General features: G+C 43.0%; 1 protein-coding gene across 3 annotated transcripts; it reads left to right on the top strand.

The window, feature by feature from the left end:
- Positions 1 to 1,269: 1,269 nt before the first annotated feature.
- Positions 1,270 to 21,716, top strand: LOC121536467 (epidermal growth factor-like protein 6). 3 transcript variants are annotated; one of them, XM_041843755.2, is made up of 13 exons: positions 1,270 to 1,439; positions 3,208 to 3,314; positions 3,740 to 3,832; positions 4,244 to 4,363; positions 6,267 to 6,386; positions 6,926 to 7,060; positions 7,158 to 7,280; positions 7,976 to 8,044; positions 12,628 to 12,858; positions 19,614 to 19,688; positions 19,777 to 19,872; positions 20,391 to 20,653; positions 20,883 to 21,716. In XM_041843755.2, the coding sequence occupies exons 1-13, from the start codon at positions 1,366 to 1,368 to the stop codon at positions 20,988 to 20,990; spliced, it is 1,614 nt and encodes a 537-aa protein (XP_041699689.1). In that variant the 5' UTR covers positions 1,270 to 1,365; the 3' UTR covers positions 20,991 to 21,716. The 3 variants fall into 3 exon arrangements, with proteins under 3 accessions (XP_041699689.1, XP_041699690.1, XP_041699691.1); XM_041843756.2 differs by lacking the exon at positions 7,976 to 8,044; XM_041843757.2 differs by lacking the exon at positions 4,244 to 4,363.
- The last annotated feature ends 801 nt before the right edge of the window (positions 21,717 to 22,517 follow it).

Consider the following 22,517-nt stretch of genomic DNA (forward strand, 5'->3'; position numbering starts at 1 on the left):
AATAAGAAAAGGTAACAGCACATGGCTGTGGTTCACTGGCTTTAAAGCTAAACCTGACAACCAAACATTCCCACAACACCATTGTCTGTTGTGCACAGCTAGAGCTAGTCCAGATGTCTGGGTTCACTTTGAAAGTTTGCAAACTCATTAAGGGCTTTTAGGGCTTGACGTGAGCTTTTCTTAAACTTGGTATAAGCATTTGTGAAAGAGAGCAGGGCTTTGTGGGTGCTGGTCATGAGCAGGACATCAAAGGGAAGGGCTGCTCCTAATGACAGGCTCGGGCACGTCTGGGCCCCGCAATTAACACAGGCGATCCAGCTAATTAGCAACCGGGACAATGTCAGAGCAAGGCATGGCATCAACAGCCAAGATGGATGGAACATGTAAGAGAGGAGTGATGTCATCATGAAGAAGCAGATTAACACTCGGTCTGTAGAACCAGGGTGGGGCAAGAATGTAGGTCAAGTTCACACAGCTCCTGTATATGGTGTTAAATAAGCATGACACTATGCATCTCATTTCATTGGTTCCCTATGTGCTTTAAGTATAGCTGCAATGGTGATCGCAGATCTGTCCCTGCTGGTGAACTATTGCAGGAAAACGATCATCAATCAAATGGCCCTGGATTGGGTTTCCCAGTAGAGATGTCTGGAGCACCCCCCCCCACCCCCCCACCCGGAACGTACAGCCACCACCCCCCTCCCGTCCCCTCCGACATATGGGACTCAGATCACAGAGACTGCTATCAGGAGAGTGAAAAAGAGTGAGAGAGAAAGAGAGAGAGTGAAGTCTACATACTAGAGGGGAGTGTGTATGGTGGGGAAACACATGAACTAAGAAAGGCTTGGTGAGGTCTCAATTGAGGCGGGTTCCTGTGACCCCTGTGTGAGTGCATGGAGTAGGAGCAAGTCCTTGGGAGGAGCAGAACACAACGGAGACAGAATCACAGTCAGTGAGAGCTTCACAGAGAGAGAGAGAGAGAGAGAGAGAGAGAGAGAGAGAGAGAGAGAGAGAGAGAGAGGGGGGAGAGAGAGAGAGAGAGAGAGGGGGAGAGAGAGAGAAAATTTACTTGAATTGAGAGAGATAGAGAGAGAGAGAGAGAGAGAGAGAGAGAGAGAGAGAGAGAGAGAGAGAGAGAGAGAGAGAGAGAGAAGAAAGAGAGGGAAAATTTACTTGAATTGAGAGAGATAGAGAGAGAGAGAGAGAGAGAGAGAGAGAGAGAGAGAGAGAGAGAGAGAGAGAGAGAGAGAGAGAGAGAGAGAGAGAGAGAGAGAGAGAGAGAGAGAGAGAGAGAGAGAGAGAGAAAAATTTACTTGAATTGAGAGAGATAGAGAGAGAGAAGGTGCGCTGTACCCAGTCAGAGACATGCAGCCCCTCAGCTGGATCGGTGTACTTCTCTTCCTGTTCTATGCTTCCTCTGGGAGTGCCGACATCAACAGGTTAGTGAGCAATCAATCAATCAATCAATCAATCAGACTGCTGTAGGAAACGATCCTCAAAGAGATACTGTATAAAATATTGGTCATACAATGTACTGTAGTTCATGCTTTTGTCATTGTATCTGTTCACTCTGAAGCCTGCAGCAGGTGTAAAGCTCAGTGTTTATTGGTAGGATTAATCTTGATAGCAGTTGATTCAGTCTGGACATTCCATTGCAGTGTCAAGGGAACAGCACTGCAAAAGCAATTGTTGCATCCCTAGCTAACTCTCCTAACAGCTACTAGCTAACACACTGGCCAGACACAGCTGTGTGTTGTAAGTGTTGTAAATGCATTATAGGTGTTTACTTTTACAGTAAAAGCAGTTGGCTCATATTGAATCCCCATTACCAGTAGCCTGCTCATAAGACATGTGACACACTCATGTTAGTAATTTAGCTCATGACAATCACAGACATGTCATTGTTTAAATCCTACTATTTCATCCTACTAAGATGTTGGTTTCAATATGTACATGGGGAAAGTGGTGTTCTGTTGCCATGCATGCACTCTCAGGATGTCTGTGTCTTGGTTAGGGATTCTGTGAGGTCTCAGCTAAATGTAGCTCCTGACATGGAAACTGTTAATCACTAAAGGACACCTGTCACACTTAGCAGCCCCTAGCCCTCTCTTCCTGTGGGCTATTCTGATTGATTTCTAACAGGGCTCAGATTTCTCCAGTCCCCCTGGAGCCAGGGCTGCTTTTAGGAAGCCATGCAAACATCTGGGAGTTTGGCACTGGGCTAGAGGTTAGAAGGTTCATCAGATAACGTATACCAACGATGAGGTATAGATGTGATTCAGTGTGAAGCCTCTCTTTACTCTCTATAGGAGGAGCTATTTTCTCCCAATAGGAGGAGCTTGTTTCTCCCAATAGGAGGAGCCCTTTTCTCCCAATAGGAGGAGCTTGTTTCTTCCAATAGGTGGGAACCTCCATTTTCTCCCAATAGGAGGAGCTCTTTTCTCCCAATAGGAGGAGCTATTTTCTCCCAATAGGTGGGAACCTCCATTTTCTCCCAATAGGAGGAGCCCTTTTCTCCCAATTGGAGGAGCTATTTTCTCCCAATAGGTGGGAACCTCCATTTTCTCCCAATAGGAGGAGCTCTTTTCTCCCAATAGGAGGAGCTATTTTCTCCCAATAGGTGGGAACCTCAATTTTCTCCCAATAGGAGGAGCTCTTTTCTCCCAATAGGAAGAGCTATTTTCTCCCAATAGAAGGAGCCCTTTTCTCCCAATAGGAGCTATTTTCTCCCAATAGGAGGAGCCCTTTTCTCCCAATAGGAGGAGCCTGTTTCTCCCAATAGGAGGGAGCCAGGGGGAACTTTATTTGACCTGTCGGTTTTCTACAGCACTTCCATGGTGTAATTAGCTGGGATGTCTGCAGGGCTGCATTTGGGATGACTAAATGAGACTATGGATGTTGAAGTCGATTGTCACCAAAAAGCACATGGGACATGTTTAGTGATCCAATTATCTCCTCTATTTGCAGTATATTTACTGCAACTTTTATACATTCATTTGGGCATTTGTTTTCTTCTGCGATCCATTATAAAGTTATGATCAACAAAGTATTATGATCAAACTTTACTCACCAATTGTATTATTCCTAATCAAGCAGCTGTAGTCAATCAACTCACATTCAACTGTCCCTGAAGGAATGGAGACCAGTTCAACCAGAGATTTAACAGGGTAGATAGAGTTGTGTGTCACCTGTCCTTTAACTGTACAGGCACCGCAGACAAGTCCACGCCGGTGGCCAACCAGGTGTGTGTCGCTATGGCAGGAGACTGGAGTGTTGCTATGGCTGGAGAAAGAACAGCAAGGGACAGTGTGAAGGTGAGTATTTCAACAAAACAAGTTGTGTTTACATTTGGTTAAGATGTACTGTAGGTGGTTACGTTTGGTTGAGATGTACTGTACGTGACCTTGCCATGTTTTTTGTAATGATTGGAATTGTCTTTGCATCGCTCTGGTCATCAATTTAACTTTTTCTTTGTAACTTTCTCTGATTGAAAATATAACATACTGTACATAGATACAGTATTCAGTCAATGGAAAACGAAAGTTTGAGAATTCAAATTGTTCTGCACAATATTAATGGGTTTTCACTTTAGTTTTTCTTTGCGGCGGGGTATTTTCCTGCACCAGGAGAAATGTGGGCTAAATGTAAAACTGGCACGTACACTATGTTGTGTCAGGTGACCTGTTTTAACCCCCCTTATTGCTGCTGTTTCTATTTCTCTCTTAAAATACTTCATCAGCTCAGTGTGAACACGGCTGTAAGCACGGAGAGTGTGCTGGCCCCAACAAATGCAAGTGTTACCCAGGATACGCCGGAAAGATGTGCAATCAAGGTCAGTAGGGTGACTAGGGTCAATGGAATGTGCGTCAAAGTGGTCTCTTGATGGAGATCAACTTGAAGCTCAGATTTGTAGCCTGTCTCCGTCGTCATCCCCTGATACATCACTTGATCATCATGTTTTGGCACCTTTAAAGATGCCTCAATATGTAGATATCAAGCTATTCAATTTCTGCAAATGTAGAATAGTTAATCTGGAGAAACCCAAACAGTATATAATATGTTGCCAATGGAACTACATAAGGTATGATGTCCATGGGACAGTATTCAAGTATGATGTCTCAGGGAAGCCACCATAGACTTATAGAAGCCCCCGGGGCATCATTTCTGATTTCAAACTGATATCTATAGCCATACATACATGTCCCTGAAGTACATAACTGAGGATGACAGTCTCTCTGTCCAGATCTGAATGAGTGTGGCTTGAAGCCCCGCCCCTGTGAGCATCGCTGCATGAACACCCAAGGCAGCTACATGTGTTACTGCCTCAATGGACACACCCTGATGCCTGATGGCTCCTGTACCAGTGAGTGGAAACTCTAACCCCGACTGTACCTGCTAGTGGAAACTCTAACCCCGACTGTACCTGCTAGTGGAAACTCTAACCCCGACTGTACCTGCTAGTGGAAACTCTAACCCCGACTGTACCTGCTAGTGGAAACTCTAACCCCGACTGTACCTGCTAGTGGAAACTCTAACCCCGACTGTACCTGCTAGTGGAAACTCTAACCCCGACTGTACCTGCTAGTGGAAACTCTAACCCCGACTGTACCTGCTAGTGGAAACTCTAACCCCGACTGTACCTGCTAGTGGAAACTCTACCCCCGACTGTACCTGCTAGTGGAAACTGTAACCCCGACAGTACCTGCTAGTGTAAACTGTAACCCCGACTGTACCTGCTAGTGGAAACTGTAACCACGACTGTACCTGCTAGTGGAAACTGTAACCCCGACTGTACCTGCTAGTGGAAACTGTAACCCCGACTGTACCTGCTAGTGAAAACTGTAACCCCGACTGTACCTGCTAGTGAAAACTGTAACCACGACTGTACCTGCTAGTGGAAACTGTAACCCCGACTGTACCTGCTAGTGGAAACTGTAACCCCGACTGTACCTGCTAGTGGAAACTCTAACCCCGACTGTACCTGCTAGTGGAAACTGTAACCCCGACTGTACCTGCTAGTGGAAACTGTAACCCCGACTGTACCTGCTAGTGGAAACTGTAACCACGACTGTACCTGCTAGTGGAAACTGTAACCCCGACTGTACCTGCTAGTGAAAACTGTAACCCCGACTGTACCTGCTAGTGGAAACTCTAACCCCGACTGTACCTGCTAGTGGAAACTGTAACCCCGACTGTACCTGCTAGTGGAAACTGTACCCCCAAATGTACCTGGTAGTGGAAACTGTACCCCCAAATGTACCTGCTAGTGGAAACTGTAACCCCGACTGTACCTGCTAGTGGAAACTCTAACCCCGACTGTACCTGCTAGTGGAAACTGTAACCCCGACTGTACTTGCTAGTGGAAACTCTAACCCCGACTGTACCTGCTAGTGGAAACTCTAACCCCGACTGTACCTGCTAGTGGAAACTCTAACCCCGACTGTACCTGCTAGTGGAAACTCTAACCCCGACTGTACCTGCTAGTGGAAACTCTAACCCCGACTGTACCTGCTAGTGGAAACTGTAACCCCGACTGTACCTGCTAGTGGAAACTCTAACCCCGACTGTACCTGCTAGTGGAAACTCTAACCCCGACTGTACCTGCTAGTGGAAACTGTAACCCCGACTGTACTTGCTAGTGGAAACTGTAACCCCGACTGTACCTGCTAGTGGAAACTGTAACCCTGACTGTACCTGCTAGTGGAAACTGTAACCCCGACTGTACTTGCTAGTGGAAACTGTAACCCCGACTGTACTTGCTAGTGGAAACTCTAACCCCGACTGTACTTGCTAGTGGAAACTGTAACCCCGACTGTACCTGCTAGTGGAAACTCTAACCCCGACTGTACTTGCTAGTGGAAACTCTAACCCCGACTGTACTTGCTAGTGGAAACTCTAACCCCGACTGTACTTGCTAGTGGAAACTGTAACCCCGACTGTACCTGCTAGTGGAAACTCTAACCCCGACTGTACCTGCTAGTGGAAACTGTAACCCCGACTGTACCTGCTAGTGGAAACTGTACCCCCAAATGTACCTGGTAGTGGAAACTGTACCCCCAAATGTACCTGCTAGTGGAAACTGTAACCCCGACTGTACCTGCCGCTATTCACTCTGAGATATCACTGTTAATTCTAAATGTACTACACATAACCTTTTAGTGTTTAAAAATTCAGTTTCCTGTGTGTGTGTGTGTGTGTGTGTGTGTGTGTGTGTGTGTGTGTGTGTGTGTGTGTGTGTGTGTGTGTGTGTGTGTGTGTGTGTGTAGACTCCAGGACGTGCTCCCTGGCACACTGTCAGTATGGCTGTGAGGATGTACAGGGGGAGATCCGTTGTCTCTGCCCGTCGGCGGGGCTGCAGCTAGGGCCAGACCAGAGGACCTGTGTGGGTGAGTACCACCACCTTGGACCACCACCCTGACACTATATCACTCCATGAGGAGTTCATACCGGTTCTCGCTGGACCTCTCCACCTCATAGATCAGCAAGTGCTGTACACAATAGAAGGGGTGGACTTCTTGGAGCTTTGTAAAGCTTTGTAAAGACTCCATTCTGTGGTTTCACATTCCTGCTCTGTCTCAAGGCTTCTCGCAGAAGAACTTAATCATCTGTAGCAGCGTGTGGGTTAAAATGGGGTAGTGTGTGGGTAAAAATGGGGTAATGATGTGGGTTAAAATAGGGTAGTGATGTGGGTTAAAATGGGGTATTGTTTCTTCCCACTAAACTGCTTGATTTGAGTGGGAGCCAGTCTGCGCACGCACGCACTTCTATTGTGGTGCTAAACTTGTGTCAGTAAGGAAGGGTTTACACCTGATCCAAATATTAACCCTTCACTACAATGGAGAAAAAAATAAGTGAAGTCATTTAATTTCATGTTCAGCCTACTGACAACGTCCCTTTCTTTCCTCCATTTCCTTTTGTCTTTTAGATATTGATGAATGTGTAACAGGGAAGAACCTGTGCCCATACAACCGACAGTGTGTCAACACGTTTGGCAGCTACTACTGCAAGTGTCAGAACGGCTACGACCTGACGTACGTCAATGGCAAATATGACTGTGTAGGTAAGGTATGCAATCATTTTCACACATACAATGATTTTGCTATCAATAATTCAGTGAGGAGATCAGCTGATCAAATCAGCTCATTTCATTTTTTCAGACAACGAAGAGTGTGCCACCAATACACACAGGTGCAGCCACCATGCAGTCTGTCTGAACACTCAGGGGTCCTACAAGTGCAAGTGCAAGCAAGGCTTCCGTGGCAGTGGCTTCGAATGCTCTGGTGAGACCTGAACAGATGTACTATTCATCAATCATGGTCCTCTGTAGCTCAGCTGGTAGAGCAAGGCGCTTGTAACGCCAAGGTAGTGGGTTCGATCCCCGGGACCACCCATACACAAAAATTTATGCACGCATGACTGTAAGTCGCTTGGGAAAAAAGCATCTGCTAAATTGCATATTATTATTATCAAATCATTCTGAGAGTAAAAACTATTTGATAGAAAAGTTTTGATGTGCAAGGGGGGCCATAATCAAACAGTGTTTATTTTCCAGACAGCATATACCATATTCAGCTCTTATATCTGATAGTTTGCATCCGATACATGAGTAAAATGTCTCTGACATCCCTCCTTAGTGATTTTACAATTGCATATTTCATCTGTGCTCTTAACAACATCAGCAAACATGAGCACTGCCAAAGCCAGTTTCCCGTTTTCAGAGAACCTCTGCACTCTACAGATGTTACACAGGGAGAGGCCCTGATTCAAATCACACCTGTGTAAATATCTGAACCCAGCCATCTGAAGGACAGAGGAAAGGAGAGGCATGTGTGACTGTCCGTATGTCTGCCTGGGAACAGGGGAGCCACAGTGCACTCTCTGAACCAGGCAGTAGTTGATGTTGCCTTGGTGACATAATAGGTGCAACGAGGCCTCAGGGCTTTGTGTAAACGAAGATGCCTTTATGTTTTTGTAGTCAAGCCCTTTTATCAAAGCTCGTGGGACCAGGGAGAGAATGGCAGTGCAGATGATCATGCCCTAAATGGTGAGATGTGTATGGAATGCAATAAGGCTTTCCACTTCCTCTGTTTGCACCTCGCCCTGACGCGTCCCCGTGACCCAGCCCCCTCCTCCCCCCGCCTACGATTTTGCTTTGTGAAACCCTCCTCCCCTCCCTCTCCCATGGCTCAAGGCTGGCTACGTCCTGTCCCCACCACACACAGCTTGTTATGCCATGTAGAACTCAGCATGAAACCATTTCAGACTTTTCAAGTATGGGATATGCCTGTACATAGAACAGTAAATTAGATGCATTCAGACCCCTTGACTTTTTCCACATTTTGTTACCTTACAGCCTTATTCTAACATGGATTAAATTGTTTCCCCCCTCATCAATCTACACACAATACCCCAATTTGACAAAGCAAAAACAGGATTTTAGATTTTTTTTGCACATTTATACAAAATAAAAAACGGAAATATCACATTTACATAAGTATTCAGACCCTTTACTCAGTACTTTGTTGAAGCACCTTTGGCAGTGATTACAGCCTCAAGTCTTCTTGGGTATGACACTACAAGCTTAGCACACCTGTATTTGGGGAGTGTCTCCCATTCTTCTCTGCAGATCCTCTCAAGTTCTGTCAGGTTGGATGGAGAGCGTTGCTGCACAGCTATTTTCAGGTCTCTCCAGAGATGTTAGATCGGAATCACGTCCGGGCTCTGGCTGGGCCACTCAAGGACATTCAGAGACTTGTCCCGAAGCCACTCCTGCGTTGTCTTGGCTGTGTGCTTAGGGTCGTTGTCCTGTTGGAAGGTGACCCTTCACCCCAGTCTGAGGTCCTGAGCGCTCTGGAACAGGTTTTCATCAAGGATCGCTCTGTACTTTGGTCCGTTCATCTTTCCCTCGATCCCGACCAGTCTCCCAGTCCCTGCCGCTGAAAAACATCCCCTCAGCATGATTCTGCCACAACCATGCTTCACCATAGGGATGGTGCCAGGTTTCCTCCAGATGTGACGCTTGGCATTCAGGCCAAAGAGTTCAATCTTGGTTTCATCAGACCAGAGAATCTTGTTTCTCATGGTCTGAGAGTCTTTAGGTGCCTTTTGGCAAACTCCAAGCAGGCTGTTGTGCCTTTTACTGAGGAGTGGATTCCGTCTGGCCACTCTACCATAAAGGCCTGATTGGTGGAGTGCTGCAGAGATGTTTGTCCTTCTGGAAGGTTCTCCCATCTCCACAGAGGAACTCTGGAGCTCTGTCAGAGTGACCATCGGGTTCTTGGTTACCTACCTGACCAAGTCCCTTCTCCCCCTATTGCTCAGTTTGGCCGGGCGGCCAGCTTTAAGAAGAGTCTTAGTGGTTCCAAACTTATTCCATTTAAGAATGATGGAGGCCACTGTGTTCTTGGGGACCTTCAATGCTGCAGAAATTTTTTGGTACCCTTCCCCAGATCTGTGCCTCGACAAAATCCTGTCTCGGAGATCTACGGACAAGTCCTTTCAACTCATGGCTTGGTTTTTGCTCTGACATGCACTGTCAACTGTGGGACCTTATATAGACAGGTGTGTGCCTTTCCAAATCATGTCCAATCAATTGAATTTACCACAGGTGGACTCCAATCAAGTTGTAGAAACATCTCAAGGATGAACAATGGAAACAGGATGCACCTGAGCTCAATTTCGAGTCTAATAGCAAAGGGTCTGAATACTTATGTAAATAAGGTATTTCTGTTTTTTATTTTTAATACATTTGCAAACATTTCTAAAAACATGTTTTCACTCTGTCATTATGGGGTATTGTGTGTAGATTGATGAGGAAAAAAAAGTAATTTAATAAATTTTAGAATAAGGCTGTAACGTAACAAAATGTGGAAAAAGTCAAGGGGTCTGAATACTTTCCGAATGCACTGTATGTGGCTGTCATGCCTCCCATGCATGGAGTGTGATGTTCCAGTCTGTTGTCCTTCTCTCTATGCTCATCTGTCATGTCTATGACAACATGTTTACAGAAAAGCAAATACATGTATTTCTATGAACAAGGTAACTTATTAAGAACAAATTACAGTGATATACTGTCTGATTTATGTTTTGTCACTTGTCTTTATATCCTATAATGGCTTTATAATCTATAATGGCTTCTTTATTATCTATAATGGCTTTATAATCCACAATATCTTTATAATCTATAAAGCCTTTATAATCTATAATGGCTTCTTTATTATCTATAACGGTTTTATAATCCATAATATCTTTATAATCTATAAAGCCTTTATAATCTATAATGGCTTCTTTATTATCTATAATGGCTTTATAATCCATAATATCTTTATAATCTATAAAGCCTTTATAATCTATAATGGCTTCTTTATTATCTATAACGGCTTTATAATCCATAATATCTTTATAATCTATAAAGCCTTTATAATCTATAAAGCCTTTATAATCTATAATGGCTTCTTTATTATCTATAACGGCTTTATAATCCATAATATCTTTATAATCTATAAAGCATTTATAATCTATAATGGCTTCTTTATTATCTATAACGGCTTTATAATCCATAATATCTTTATAATCTATAAAGCCTTTATAATCTATAATGGCTTCTTTATTATCTATAACGGCTTTATAATCCATAATATCTTTATAATCCATAATATCTTTATAATCCATAATATCTTTATAATCCATAATATCTTTATAATCTATAAAGCTTTTATAATCTATAAAGCCTTTATAATCTATAATGGCTTCTTTATTATCTATAACGGCTTTATAATCCATAATATCTTTATAATCTATAAAGCCTTTATAATCTATAATGGCTTCTTTATTATCTATAACGGCTTTATAATCCATAATATCTTTATAATCTATAATGGCTTATTTATTATCTATAACGGCTTTATAATCCATAATATCTTTATAATCTATAAAGCCTTTATAATCTATAATGGCTTCTTTATTATCTATAACGGCTTTATAATCCATAATATTTTTATAATCTATAAAGCCTTTATAATCTATAATGGCTTCTTTATTATCTATAACGGCTTTATAATCCATAATATCTTTATAATCCATAATATCTTTATAATCTATAAAGCCTTTATAATCTATAATGGCTTCTTTATTATCTATAACAGCTTTATAATCCATAATATCTTTATAATCTATAAAGCCTTTATAATCTATAACGGCTTCTTTATTATCTATAACGGCTTTATAATCCATAATATCTTTATAATCCATAATATCTTTAATCCATAAAGCCTTTATAATCCATAATATCTTTATAATCCATAATATCTTTATAATCCATAATATCTTTATAATCCATAATATCTTTATAATCTATAAAGCCTTTATAATCTACAATGGCTTCTTTATTATCTATAACGGCTTTATAATCCATAATATCTTTATAATCCATAATATCTTTATAATCCATAATATCTTTATAATCCATAATATCTTTATAATCCATAATATCTTTATAATCTATAAAGCCTTTATAATCTATAATGGCTTCTTTATTATCTATAACGGCTTTATAATCCATAATATCTTTATAATCTATAAAGCCTTTATAATCCATAATATCTTTATAATCCATAATATCTTTATAATCCATAATATCTTTATAATCCATAATTTCTTTATAATCTATAAAGCCTTTATAATCTATAATGGCTTCTTTAGTATCTATAATGGCTTTATAATCCATAATATCTTTATAATCTATAATATCTTTATAATCCATAATATCTTTATAATCTATAAAGCCTTTATAATCCATAATATCTTTATAATCCATAATATCTATAATCCATAATATCTTTATAATCCATAATATCTTTATAATCCATAATATCTTTGTAATCTATAAAGCCTTTATAATCTACAATGGCTTCTTTATTATCTATAACGGCTTTATAATCCATAATATCTTTATAATCCATAATATCTTTATAATCCATAATATCTTTATAATCCATAATATCTTTATAATCCATAATATCTTTATAATCTATAAAGCCTTTATAATCTATAACGGCTTCTTTATTATCTATAACGGCTTTATAATCCATAATATCTTTATAATCTATAAAGCCTTTTATAATCCATAATATCTTTATAATCCATAATATCTTTATAATCCATAATATCTTTATAATCCATAATTTATTTATAATCTATAAAGCCTTTATAATCTATAATGGCTTCTTTATTATCTATAATGGCTTTATAATCCATAATATCTTTATAATCTATAATATCTTTATAATCCATAATATCTTTATAATCCATAATATCTTTATAATCTATAAAGCCTTTATAATCCATAATATCTTTATAATCCATAATATCTTTATAATCCATAATATCTTTATAATCTATAAAGCCTTTATAATCCATAATATCTTTATAATCCATAATATCTTTATAATCCATAATATCTTTATAATCCATAATATCTTTATAATCCATAATATCTTTATAATCTATAAAGCCTTTATAATCTATAATGGTGGGGTAACCCCAGAATGTCCACCTAAACTCTTGTATAATTGCATCAGATTCCACCTCTGTAGTTCCAGAGGTCTGATGTGGCTCTTCGTCCTGCAGCTATCCCAGAGTCGCCAGTGAGGCTGGACAACGAGCAGATCAGGAACGTCATCCCCGAGCCCCAGGTGACCGTCCCCCCTCAGACCCGCTTGCAGCCCTTCGACTATGACGGGGAGACCTATACGCGTGGCTCAGAGGAGGTGGGCCAGGTGGCCTTCACTGATATAGGGGAGGAGGAAGATGAGGAGGCAGATGTGGACAACCAGCTTAATTCAAGAGGAGATGTTTTCAGTAAGCCTTTTTTTCCCCCTCTAACATCTTCCCACTAATCCTCCTATTTATTGCCATCGTGGGTGGTCCCAAATCTGATTATTCCAACACTGATCCTGTGGAAGTTCATACACCATTACTGCTGTGGTAATGTGCAGAAACTCGTACTCATTCAGAAATACAATCCCCGAATTTGTGATACGTGCTGTTCTCTTCACCCTGTTAAATTTAGGAGGGTTGCACATATTATACGCCCCCAAATTACAGTATACAGGACGCTTTCAAACACATAACCAGGCAAAGTTAGGACATGGATGGTCACAGGGTTAGTGCTGTGTACCCTGCAACGACCCTATGACCCTATGACCCTATGACCCGGCTGTCCACCAGTCTCTCTATTAGTCACTCCTATGCCTTCACACAGACCTACATCCTCTCTGGACAACTTTTTTTTTAAAGATGTCTCCTAACAGGGGGTATTTATGGAGTCTAAGGACTGGCCTAATTACAGGCCTTCCCGAACCTGGCTGCACGTTTCTTGGCCACGCTTGAAGGAAGTCTAGTCTTATCCATCGGTCTTCTTATGCAGAATCTCTTATTCCAATGATTTAGATATCATCCACTGTCAGGGCGTTGTTTCTTCCTTCTCATTGTAAAAATGCACTAAATACGTAGGCGTCTGTTATATGAACCTAAGACATGGAATAAAACACTCATCTATCACAATTGAACTTCATACGTATACACACTATCTTGGAAACGAAGATGGAGAATGGAGAAGCAGATGGGGGAGGGGGATTAGTGAGCCTGAGAAGCCGGGCGACCCGTCCTCCCTTATCGAGCATACTACTCGCCAATGTTCAATCTTTAGTGAATAAACTTGACAAACTCAAAGCGAGGATCTCCTTTCAGAGGGACATTAGATTCTGCAACATACTCTTTTTTTTTCTGAGACCTGGCTTTCCTCCGACATCCAAACGGATTATAGTCATAGGTTGCACCTCCCTCACTCGCTCGCGTCATGCCATTGTTATGAACATTCTCAAGCCACTCTCTACCGGCGGCGCCATAGTTTTGCCCTAAAGTGGTGATAAGCCCAGTCATTCTGGACGAAGGCTGACTACTGCTTCGTCTAAATTACACTATAGTGCCTGGTAAAAACGATGACATTGCTAAAGTAGTCAAATATTTAGTAGGAAACAACTTTACCAGCCTTATCATTTTGTCAAATTTACTTTAGACAGATGGCAATGTTGTCATTAGCTAGCAAAGTTAGTCAAAAATAGCTAGCAATGCTAACGTTAGCTAGCTAAAATTAGATGGCCTCCCCTCAATCTTAGCTAGCTAGCTAACGTTATACTGCATCTAAAGTCAATCGGGCGACATCAAAATGATGACAAAAGGTTTTTCCTACTAATTATTTGCCTCCTTTTGAACTTCATTGTATTTCCAAGCACTTTTGATGAAATCTTCATCAGCACACATTGACGATGCATTGAGTAGAACGCTCAGTCTAGCATCAGTCCAAAACCAATGTTCAAAACAATATTGTGAAGAAATATTCAACCCATGAATACAACGAGCGGGTTTTGAGCAGCTTGACCAAGCAGCTTGACCAATATGACCAATAACATGTGGTGCGACGGGGAAAACAGAGAGGAACTTGCGAGCTTCTGCTCTCCCAACTTGGAATTCTTCGTAATTTATTGCCGCCATTTTTACCTTCCAAGAGAGTTCTCAGGGATTATCACCATGGCTGTGTACATCCCACCCCATGCCGACACCAAAAATGCTCTCAAAGATCTTCATTGGACCCTGAACAAACTGGAGACTGAGTACCTGGAGGCAGCGTTCATTTTTCGACTTTAACAAAAGTAATTTGAGAACCGTGCTCCTGAATTACTATAAACATATTGACTGTCCAACTCTCAGAGATTCTACGCTGGAACACTGCTACTTTCCTTTTCGACATGGGTATGAGGCCATCTCCCGTCCTCCTTTACTCCTGTTATTGCGGGTGTAGTGAAATGCTTGTGTTCCGAGCAGGGACAGGCCGGACCGGGCTGGCGACGCACACCGTAGGCTTGGTGCGTGGAGTAGGAACGGGCCGGACCGGGCTGACGATGCGCACCCCTGGCTTGGTGCGTGGAGCAGGGACAGGCCGGACCGGGCTGGCGACGCACACCGTAGGCTTGGTGCGTGGAGCAGGGACAGGCCGGACCGGGCTGGCGACGCACACCGTAGGCTTGGTGCGTGGACCAGGGACAGGCCGGACTGGGCTGGCGACGCACACCGTAGGCTTGGTGCGTGGAGCAGGGACAGGCCGGACTGGGCTGGCGACGCATACCGTAGGCTTGGTGCGTGGAGCAGGGACAGGCCGGACCAGGCTGGCGACGCACACCGTAGGCTTGGTGCGTGGACCAGGGACAGGCCGGACTGGGCTGGCGACGCACACCGTAGGCTTGGTGCGAGGAGCAGGGACAGGCCGGACCGGGCCATCTCAACGCCGCCCTACTGGATGATACCAACACTTCGAGAAAAATTACTCTGAGCCCCTGAGGCCCTCACAGAGCATGTGCAGACCAGCTAGCTGTTGTGTTTTCAGACATTTTCTAGCTCAGGCCATTATACCCACCTTCTTCAAGATGTCCACTATCATCCCCGTGCCCAAGAAAGGGAAAGTAACTGAATTGAATGGTGAAGAAGGCACGACAGCATTTCTTTAACCTCAGGATGCTGAAGAAATTTGGCCTGTCCCCGAGGGCCCTCACAGTGTTCTACAGGAGCACCATCGAGAGCATACTGTCGGGCTGCATCACAGCCTGGTATAGCAACTCCACCGCCGCTGACCGTAAGGCATTACAGAGGGTGGTACGCTCAGCCGAATGCACCATTGGGTGCACACACTGTCTGCCCTCCAGGACACCTATGTTGCAGGAAGGCCAAGAAGATTATCAGGGACCTCAGCAAACTGAGCCACAGCCTGTTCTCCATGTTTCCATCACTCGGACACATGCAGTACAGGAGCATCATGGCTAAAACTAACAGACTGGCCAATAGCTTCTACCCCCCAGACCATCAGGCTGGTTCGGTTAGCTGGACTAAATGCCTGGATTGAGTCCCTTACTTCTGGCGCTTTTAAGACATATCAAACGTGGTGTGGCGTCAGCCTGTCGGGCAGTATTAGCTTGAGGATTACCATTCCACAATAAAAGCTCTGTTTTAAGCCCTGGACCTGAGTGTGTGTCAGAATTCAGCCTGTTGCTTCATGTTCTGTGCACTGATTTAAAATACGTATTATCAGTACACAGACAATGGCCTCTGTTTCACATATTATCAGTAAGCAGAGAATGGCCTCTGTTTCACATATTAGATTCACATGCTGTAGATGCATCAAATCCTGTAAATACCTAATGTGGTTAGAGGACGAGACCTCAACATATTAGCTTACGTTAGAAGAGCTCTTGATGTGTTACATCCTGCTCTAAATAAGATGTAGCAAGAGGATGAATACACTCAATCACGAAGTTGAACTAAGTTACCGTTAAATGCTGCGTATAGTTCAATACGCTCTGTGCATGTTGGTTGATGTAATCAAACGGATCTGGTCCTAGTGTTTGAAACCAGTATTCTGTTTCGCCCCCTGTCATTTGACATTGACCTTTTGAAGGGAGACTAAGGACAGAAAAACAGCTGTTGAAACGAAAGTGCTGACTACCAGTGTGACAATCCCACACAACCAGGCCTGTGAAAGAGGTGGATGCACCGAGGCCATGAGTCAAACATGACCACTTCTCTAACCTTCTCCTTCTCTGGCCATGGGCTGAAAATTAAGGTTGAAAACCAAGTAGGAACCCTTGAGAGATTGTGGGACAGAAATATCATGAAGAGATAGCATAGAGAGCAGTATAATCAGCTCATGCCAAATCATTTTGTTTAGAAAGAAGAAGACGCTTAGCTCTTGGTATAAACACACACATACACACAAGATGCCTCTGCAGTCTATGCTGCCCTTCAGTCCCTTGACGTTTTGGCCCTGACGGAGACCTGGATCACCCCATAGAACTCTGCTACTCCAGCTCCTCTTTCTTCATCTGACTACGTTTCCACTCATAGCCGGAGAGCATCTGGTCGTCACGGTGGTGGCAAAGGTCTACTCATTTCTCCTAAATGGAGATTTGGGTAAGATAGCTAGGATTATTGGCTCTCCATTTTAAGATCAAAACCCATCCGCGAGTGGGCAAAGGATCACTTGTGCGATGGTATGCCTCTCAGTGAGACAGTAACAAGCAGTGGTGGAAAAAGTACCCAATTGTCATACTTGAGTAAAGTATAGACACCTAAATAGAAAGTTACTCAAGTGAAAGTCAGACAGTAAAATACTACTTGAGTAAAAGTATTTGGTTCTAAATATACTTAAGTATCAAAAGTAAGGCAGTAGGGATGACCACGTGTTCTCTTGAAGAGTGTGTGAATTTGACATTTTTCCTGTCCTGCTATGCATTCAAAATGTAACGAGTACTTTTGGTTGTCAGGGAAAATGTATGGAGTAAAAAGTACAATATTGTCTTTAGGAATGTAGTGAAGTAAAAGTAAAAGTTGTCAAAAATATAAATAGTAAAGTACAGATATCCAAAATAACTACTTAAGTAGTACTTTACACCACCGGTAACAAGGATGCCATTCGCCACTAGTGTTGATATCTTCATGGAAACACGTCTGACAGTAGCCTGGAAGACTCAGAAAGCAAGAGGAGACAGGCCCCGAGACAGCCATCAGCTCCAGGGAGGAATTTCACTCCGCCACCATGTGAGCACCTCAGGATACACACAGTTCTCCCTGTGCATGCACAGACTTGTATTATCGTCCCTCAGAACAGCTGTTCAGCAAACAGACCTGAGTCCTTGAAAGAGAGAGTCTGTCATCAGCTCCTCAAACCCCCTCAAACACCAGCCTTCTCCGGCTGGTCAGGGTTCAATTAGCAAAGTTGCATACAGTGAGGGGGAAAAAAGTATGTGATCCCCTGCCGATTTTGTACGCTTGCCCACTGACAAAGAAATGATCAGTCTATAATTTTAATGGTAGGTTTATTTGAACAGTGAGAGACAGAATAACAACAACAAAATCCAGAAAAATGCATGTCAAAAATGCATGTTATAAATTGATTTGCATTTTAATGAGGGAAATAAGTATTTGACCCCTCTGCAAAACATGACTTAGTACATGGTGGCAAAACCCTTGTTGGCAATCACAGAGGTCAGATGGTTCTTGTCGTTGGCCACCAGGTTTGCACACATCTCAGGAGGTATTTTGTCCCACTCCTCTTTGCAGATCTACTCCAAGTCATTAAGGTTTTGAGGCTGACGTTTGGCAACTCGAACCTTCAGCTCCCTCCACAGATTTTCTATGGGATTAAGGTCTGGAGACTGGCTAGGCCACTTCAGGACCTTAATGTGCTTCTTCTTGAGCCACTCCTTTGTTGCCTTGGCCGTGTGTTTTGGGTCATTGTCATGCTGGAATATTTATCCACGACCCATTTTCAATGCCCTGGCTGAGGGAAGGAGGTTCTCACCCAAGATTTGACGGTACATAGCCCCGTCCATCGTCCCTTTGATGCGGTAAAGTTGTCCTGTCCCCTTAGCAGAAAAACACCCCCAAAGCATAATGTTTCCACCTCCATGTTTGACGGTGGGGATGGTGCTCTTGGGGTCATAGGCAGCATTCCTCCTCCTCCAAACACGGCGAGTTGAGTTGATGCCAAAGAGTTCCATTTTGGTCTCATCTGACTACAACACTTTCACCCAGTACTCCTCTGAATCATTCAGATGTTCATTGGCAAACTTCATTTACATTTTAGTCATTTAGCAGACGCTCTTATCCAGAGCGACTTACAGTTAGTGCATACATAATTTTGTTATTTTTCATACTGGCCCCCCGTGGGAATCGAACCCACAACCCTGGCGTTGCAAACGTCATGCTCTACCAACTGAGCTACATCCCTGCCGGCCATTCCCTCCCCTACCCTGGACAACGCTGGGCCAATTGTGCGCCGCCCCATGGGTCTCCCTTTAAGAGTGTGCTCCTAATCTCAGCTCGTTACCTGTATAAAAGACACCTGGGAGCCAGAAATCTTTCTGATTGAGAGGGGGTCAAATACTTATTTCCCTCATTAAAATGCAAATCAATTTATAAAAAATTTCTGGATTTTGTTGTTGTTATTCTGTCTCTCACTGTTAAAATTAACCTACCATTAATATTATAGACTGATCATTTCTTTGTCAGTGGGCAAACGTACAAAATCAGCAGGGGATCAAATACATTTTTCCCTCACTGTACATCTGGTTGTCTAGGGCAACTCAGTGAAGGGGGAAGTTTGTTGGGAGAGCTTTAATGCACCATCTTGACAGATAAATGGCAGAAGGGCAGGCATTTTCCACTTGCAGGTAAAAAGCCCCTTACTGGCTTTTGTTTTATGAGGGGAAATCTCTCAACTGCATAATCATCTGGAGGATCTTCATGATTCACATATCTTCAGAAGAATGCTTGTAACTGAAATGGCTTGTTTTGATAGAGCTTGTTTTGATAGAGCTATATTATTAAGTAAATTAACTTATCTGTTTAGAAAATGTTTTACATAAACAATAATCAAGGCTGTTGATATCCTGTTTGAATATGTCTTGTCTTCTTTTTTTTGTGTGCTTTTTGCAAAAGTGAACTACATTGTTTTGACATTTGCTGGACCTTATCTTAAAAGAGTTATCTCTCTCCCAAATCAGTTCCAGAGGACTTTGAGTCAGTATTTGATTCTGCAACGGATGTCAAAGAGATCGAAATAGCTCCAGGACAGGAAGGTAATCCTTGCTTTACTTGTTAACATAATGTGAGTAACCATACCTTCATAATCCCTGTGAATTGTTGACATCTGACTGTGCCTTCCAGAGTTCTTCATGGACTGCAACTTCGATCAGGGCGCGTGTGAGTGGGTGCAGGACAAGGACGATAGATTCGACTGGAGCGTGTCCTACCATGAAAACGGTACAAATTATACTATTAATTGGGCATAAATAGTATTTACCTTCTATATTTGCCATGTAGATGCATATAGTTTTATACAATGACCAATAAGGTAAATCCTTTATTGTCCACATGATCGTCTGAATCTATCTTCCAGACTAACTATTCCCAAATAGCTGTTAGTCATACGCTAATGACTATCACTGATCAGCCTGTGTCCCTGGTCCCTAACCCCCATGACTGTCAGTGATCATCCTGTGTCCCTGGTCCTTAACCCCCATGACTATCACTGATCAGCCTGTGTCCCTGGTCCCTAACCCCTGTGACTATCACTGATCAGCCTGTGTCCCTGGTCCCTAACCCCTGTGACTATCACTGATCAGCCTGTGTCCCTGGTCCCTAACCCCTGTGACTATCACTGATCAGCCTGTGTCCCTGGTCCCTAACCCCTGTGACTATCACTGATCAGCCTGTGTCCCTGGTCCCTAACCCCTGTGACTATCACTGATCAGCCTGTGTCCATGGTCCCTAATCTCCAGGTATCAAGTACTACATGGTTATGAGTGGTCTTCTGGGGGAGAAGCTGGACCAGGCCAGGCTAAAGCTGCTCCTCAGTGACCGGGCCCAGCAGGGAGGCTTCTGCCTCACCTTCAACTACCGCGTGACGGGCAGCCAGGTGGGCACGCTGCGGGTGCTGCTGAACAACAGAGCCTACCCAGTGTGGGAGCAGAGCCACAGCCGGGGACAGGATTGGCAGACAGAACTGCTCACTGTGGCCTGGAAGAACCAGGCCCCAGAATCTGTGAGTCACCATTTCCATTCCAAACACCTAGAATGATAAAGGACCCATAGAATGGTGCCGGTGTCAGTAGATAATAGTATGTTCTGGTGAATGCCGGATTTACCAGCTCAATGTTGTTCATTTAATCACCACACTTGCCAATATGGCCACTGTCGAAGGGAACAAAATACACCACACAAGTCCCAAATTTCCCAAATATCTAATCAACATCTTTGCTCTCATTCTGCAGATAATCTTTGAAGCTGAGCGTGGGAATGGAGTTGGGGGAGAGATTGGGCTGGACAACGTGGTGCTGACCTCAGGCTCCTGTCAAGAGGAAGACACTGCCATCTTTTAAACTGTGAACTCTGAACCTGTAGAATCAGTCCACTGTGTTAGACACAGACCTCAGAGGCAGAGCTAGCAGCAGTTTCCCCCTTTAGTCTGCTCTTTTCAGAGAGCACACACACATCTTCCTAATCCCAAACTATGGGTGTATTTGTTTGCTGTGCTGTATGTGCAACAAGTATTTAGAAAAATGTGTATTTGCAGAATGTTTGGCAGTTCAGCCGTCCACATAGGAAAGTGTTGCACAGCTGAGGGTTTGAGCATCATTGGTATGTGCAGGGATTTCATCTGCAAGTTTACAAGACTGCTTTTGAACTTTTCCTTTAATTTGAGCCACCAAGACAAAGAGTAGTGTCCACAAATAAATGATCCACTAGATAAATACAGTTCCGTTTTCAATAATGTTCACAAATGTTTTTCATTATATTCAATTATTTTCACATAAATGGCAGGATATGCCAGGCTTATCTACAACAACAAAAAACATATTGTGTTGCTTTTTCATTTTCTAAGTGAAAGTGAAATGTTGCAGTTAGCCGCAATATATCAAAATAAGATACACTAAGACATGTAACATGTAGTCACGTGAACCAAAATATTAATATTAGATTCATCAAGAAGTCTTCCCTTGAAGGCTACACGTGTTTTATGATCATAGTATGTGTATGTAACAATGCATAACTGCTGTAAATTGCGCTTTCATTTTGTATTACATAAAACATGTTTTTATAAGGGCTCTGTTCGTATTTTTTTCTCATGGTCTTTGCTCGTGGTCACCAGATAGCTGCTGCTTGTCACTGAGTCTATGGGGTCCTGTATACTGAAACTGTCACAACCTCTTACACACCTTGATTCTTGACCTGTCATAACTGCTAGAAAGATGCTGTTCCCCGATCTCTATTCTCACAGAAAGTCACACCTGGTTCACTTTTTAATCGGTGGTGGAGTAGTGGAAAAGCCTTTTGTAGGGCATGTGTTCCATAGACATTGCAAAAGAAGAATGCTCTTTATTTGGCCAGGAGGACTCAAATAGATCACACCAGACAATGACAATATTAGGCCTACAGGCATGAAATCAGCTGCCAGACAGTGTAAACTATGGGCCTACAGTTTCATTGGGGCATAATGTTAAAAAGGAGCTTTCGTGCACTCACACAATAAATCAACAATTTACCAGGCTAATGCTTTATCTTTAAGTTTGTCTGTCCTATGGTCTCTGGTCAAAGATTCTACCAAAGCTATCTAGATTTGTCTGGTCTGGTCCCATCTACCGTGTGGTGTCTGGTCCCATCTACCGTGTGGTGTCTGGTCTGGTCCCATCTACCGTGTGGTGTCTGGTCTGGTACTATCTACCGTGTGGTGTCTGGTCTGGTACTATCTACCGTGTGGTGTCTGGTCTGGTCCCATCTACCGTGTGGTGTCTGGTCTGGTCCTATCTACCGTGTGGTGTCTGGTACTATCTACCGTGTGGTGTCTGGTCTAGTCCCATCTACCGTGTGGTGTCTGGTACTATCTACCGTGTGGTGTCTGGTCCCAT

The sequence above is a fragment of the Coregonus clupeaformis genome, chromosome 23 (genome assembly GCF_020615455.1).
Source record: "Coregonus clupeaformis isolate EN_2021a chromosome 23, ASM2061545v1, whole genome shotgun sequence".
Lineage (NCBI taxonomy): Eukaryota > Metazoa > Chordata > Actinopteri > Salmoniformes > Salmonidae > Coregonus > Coregonus clupeaformis.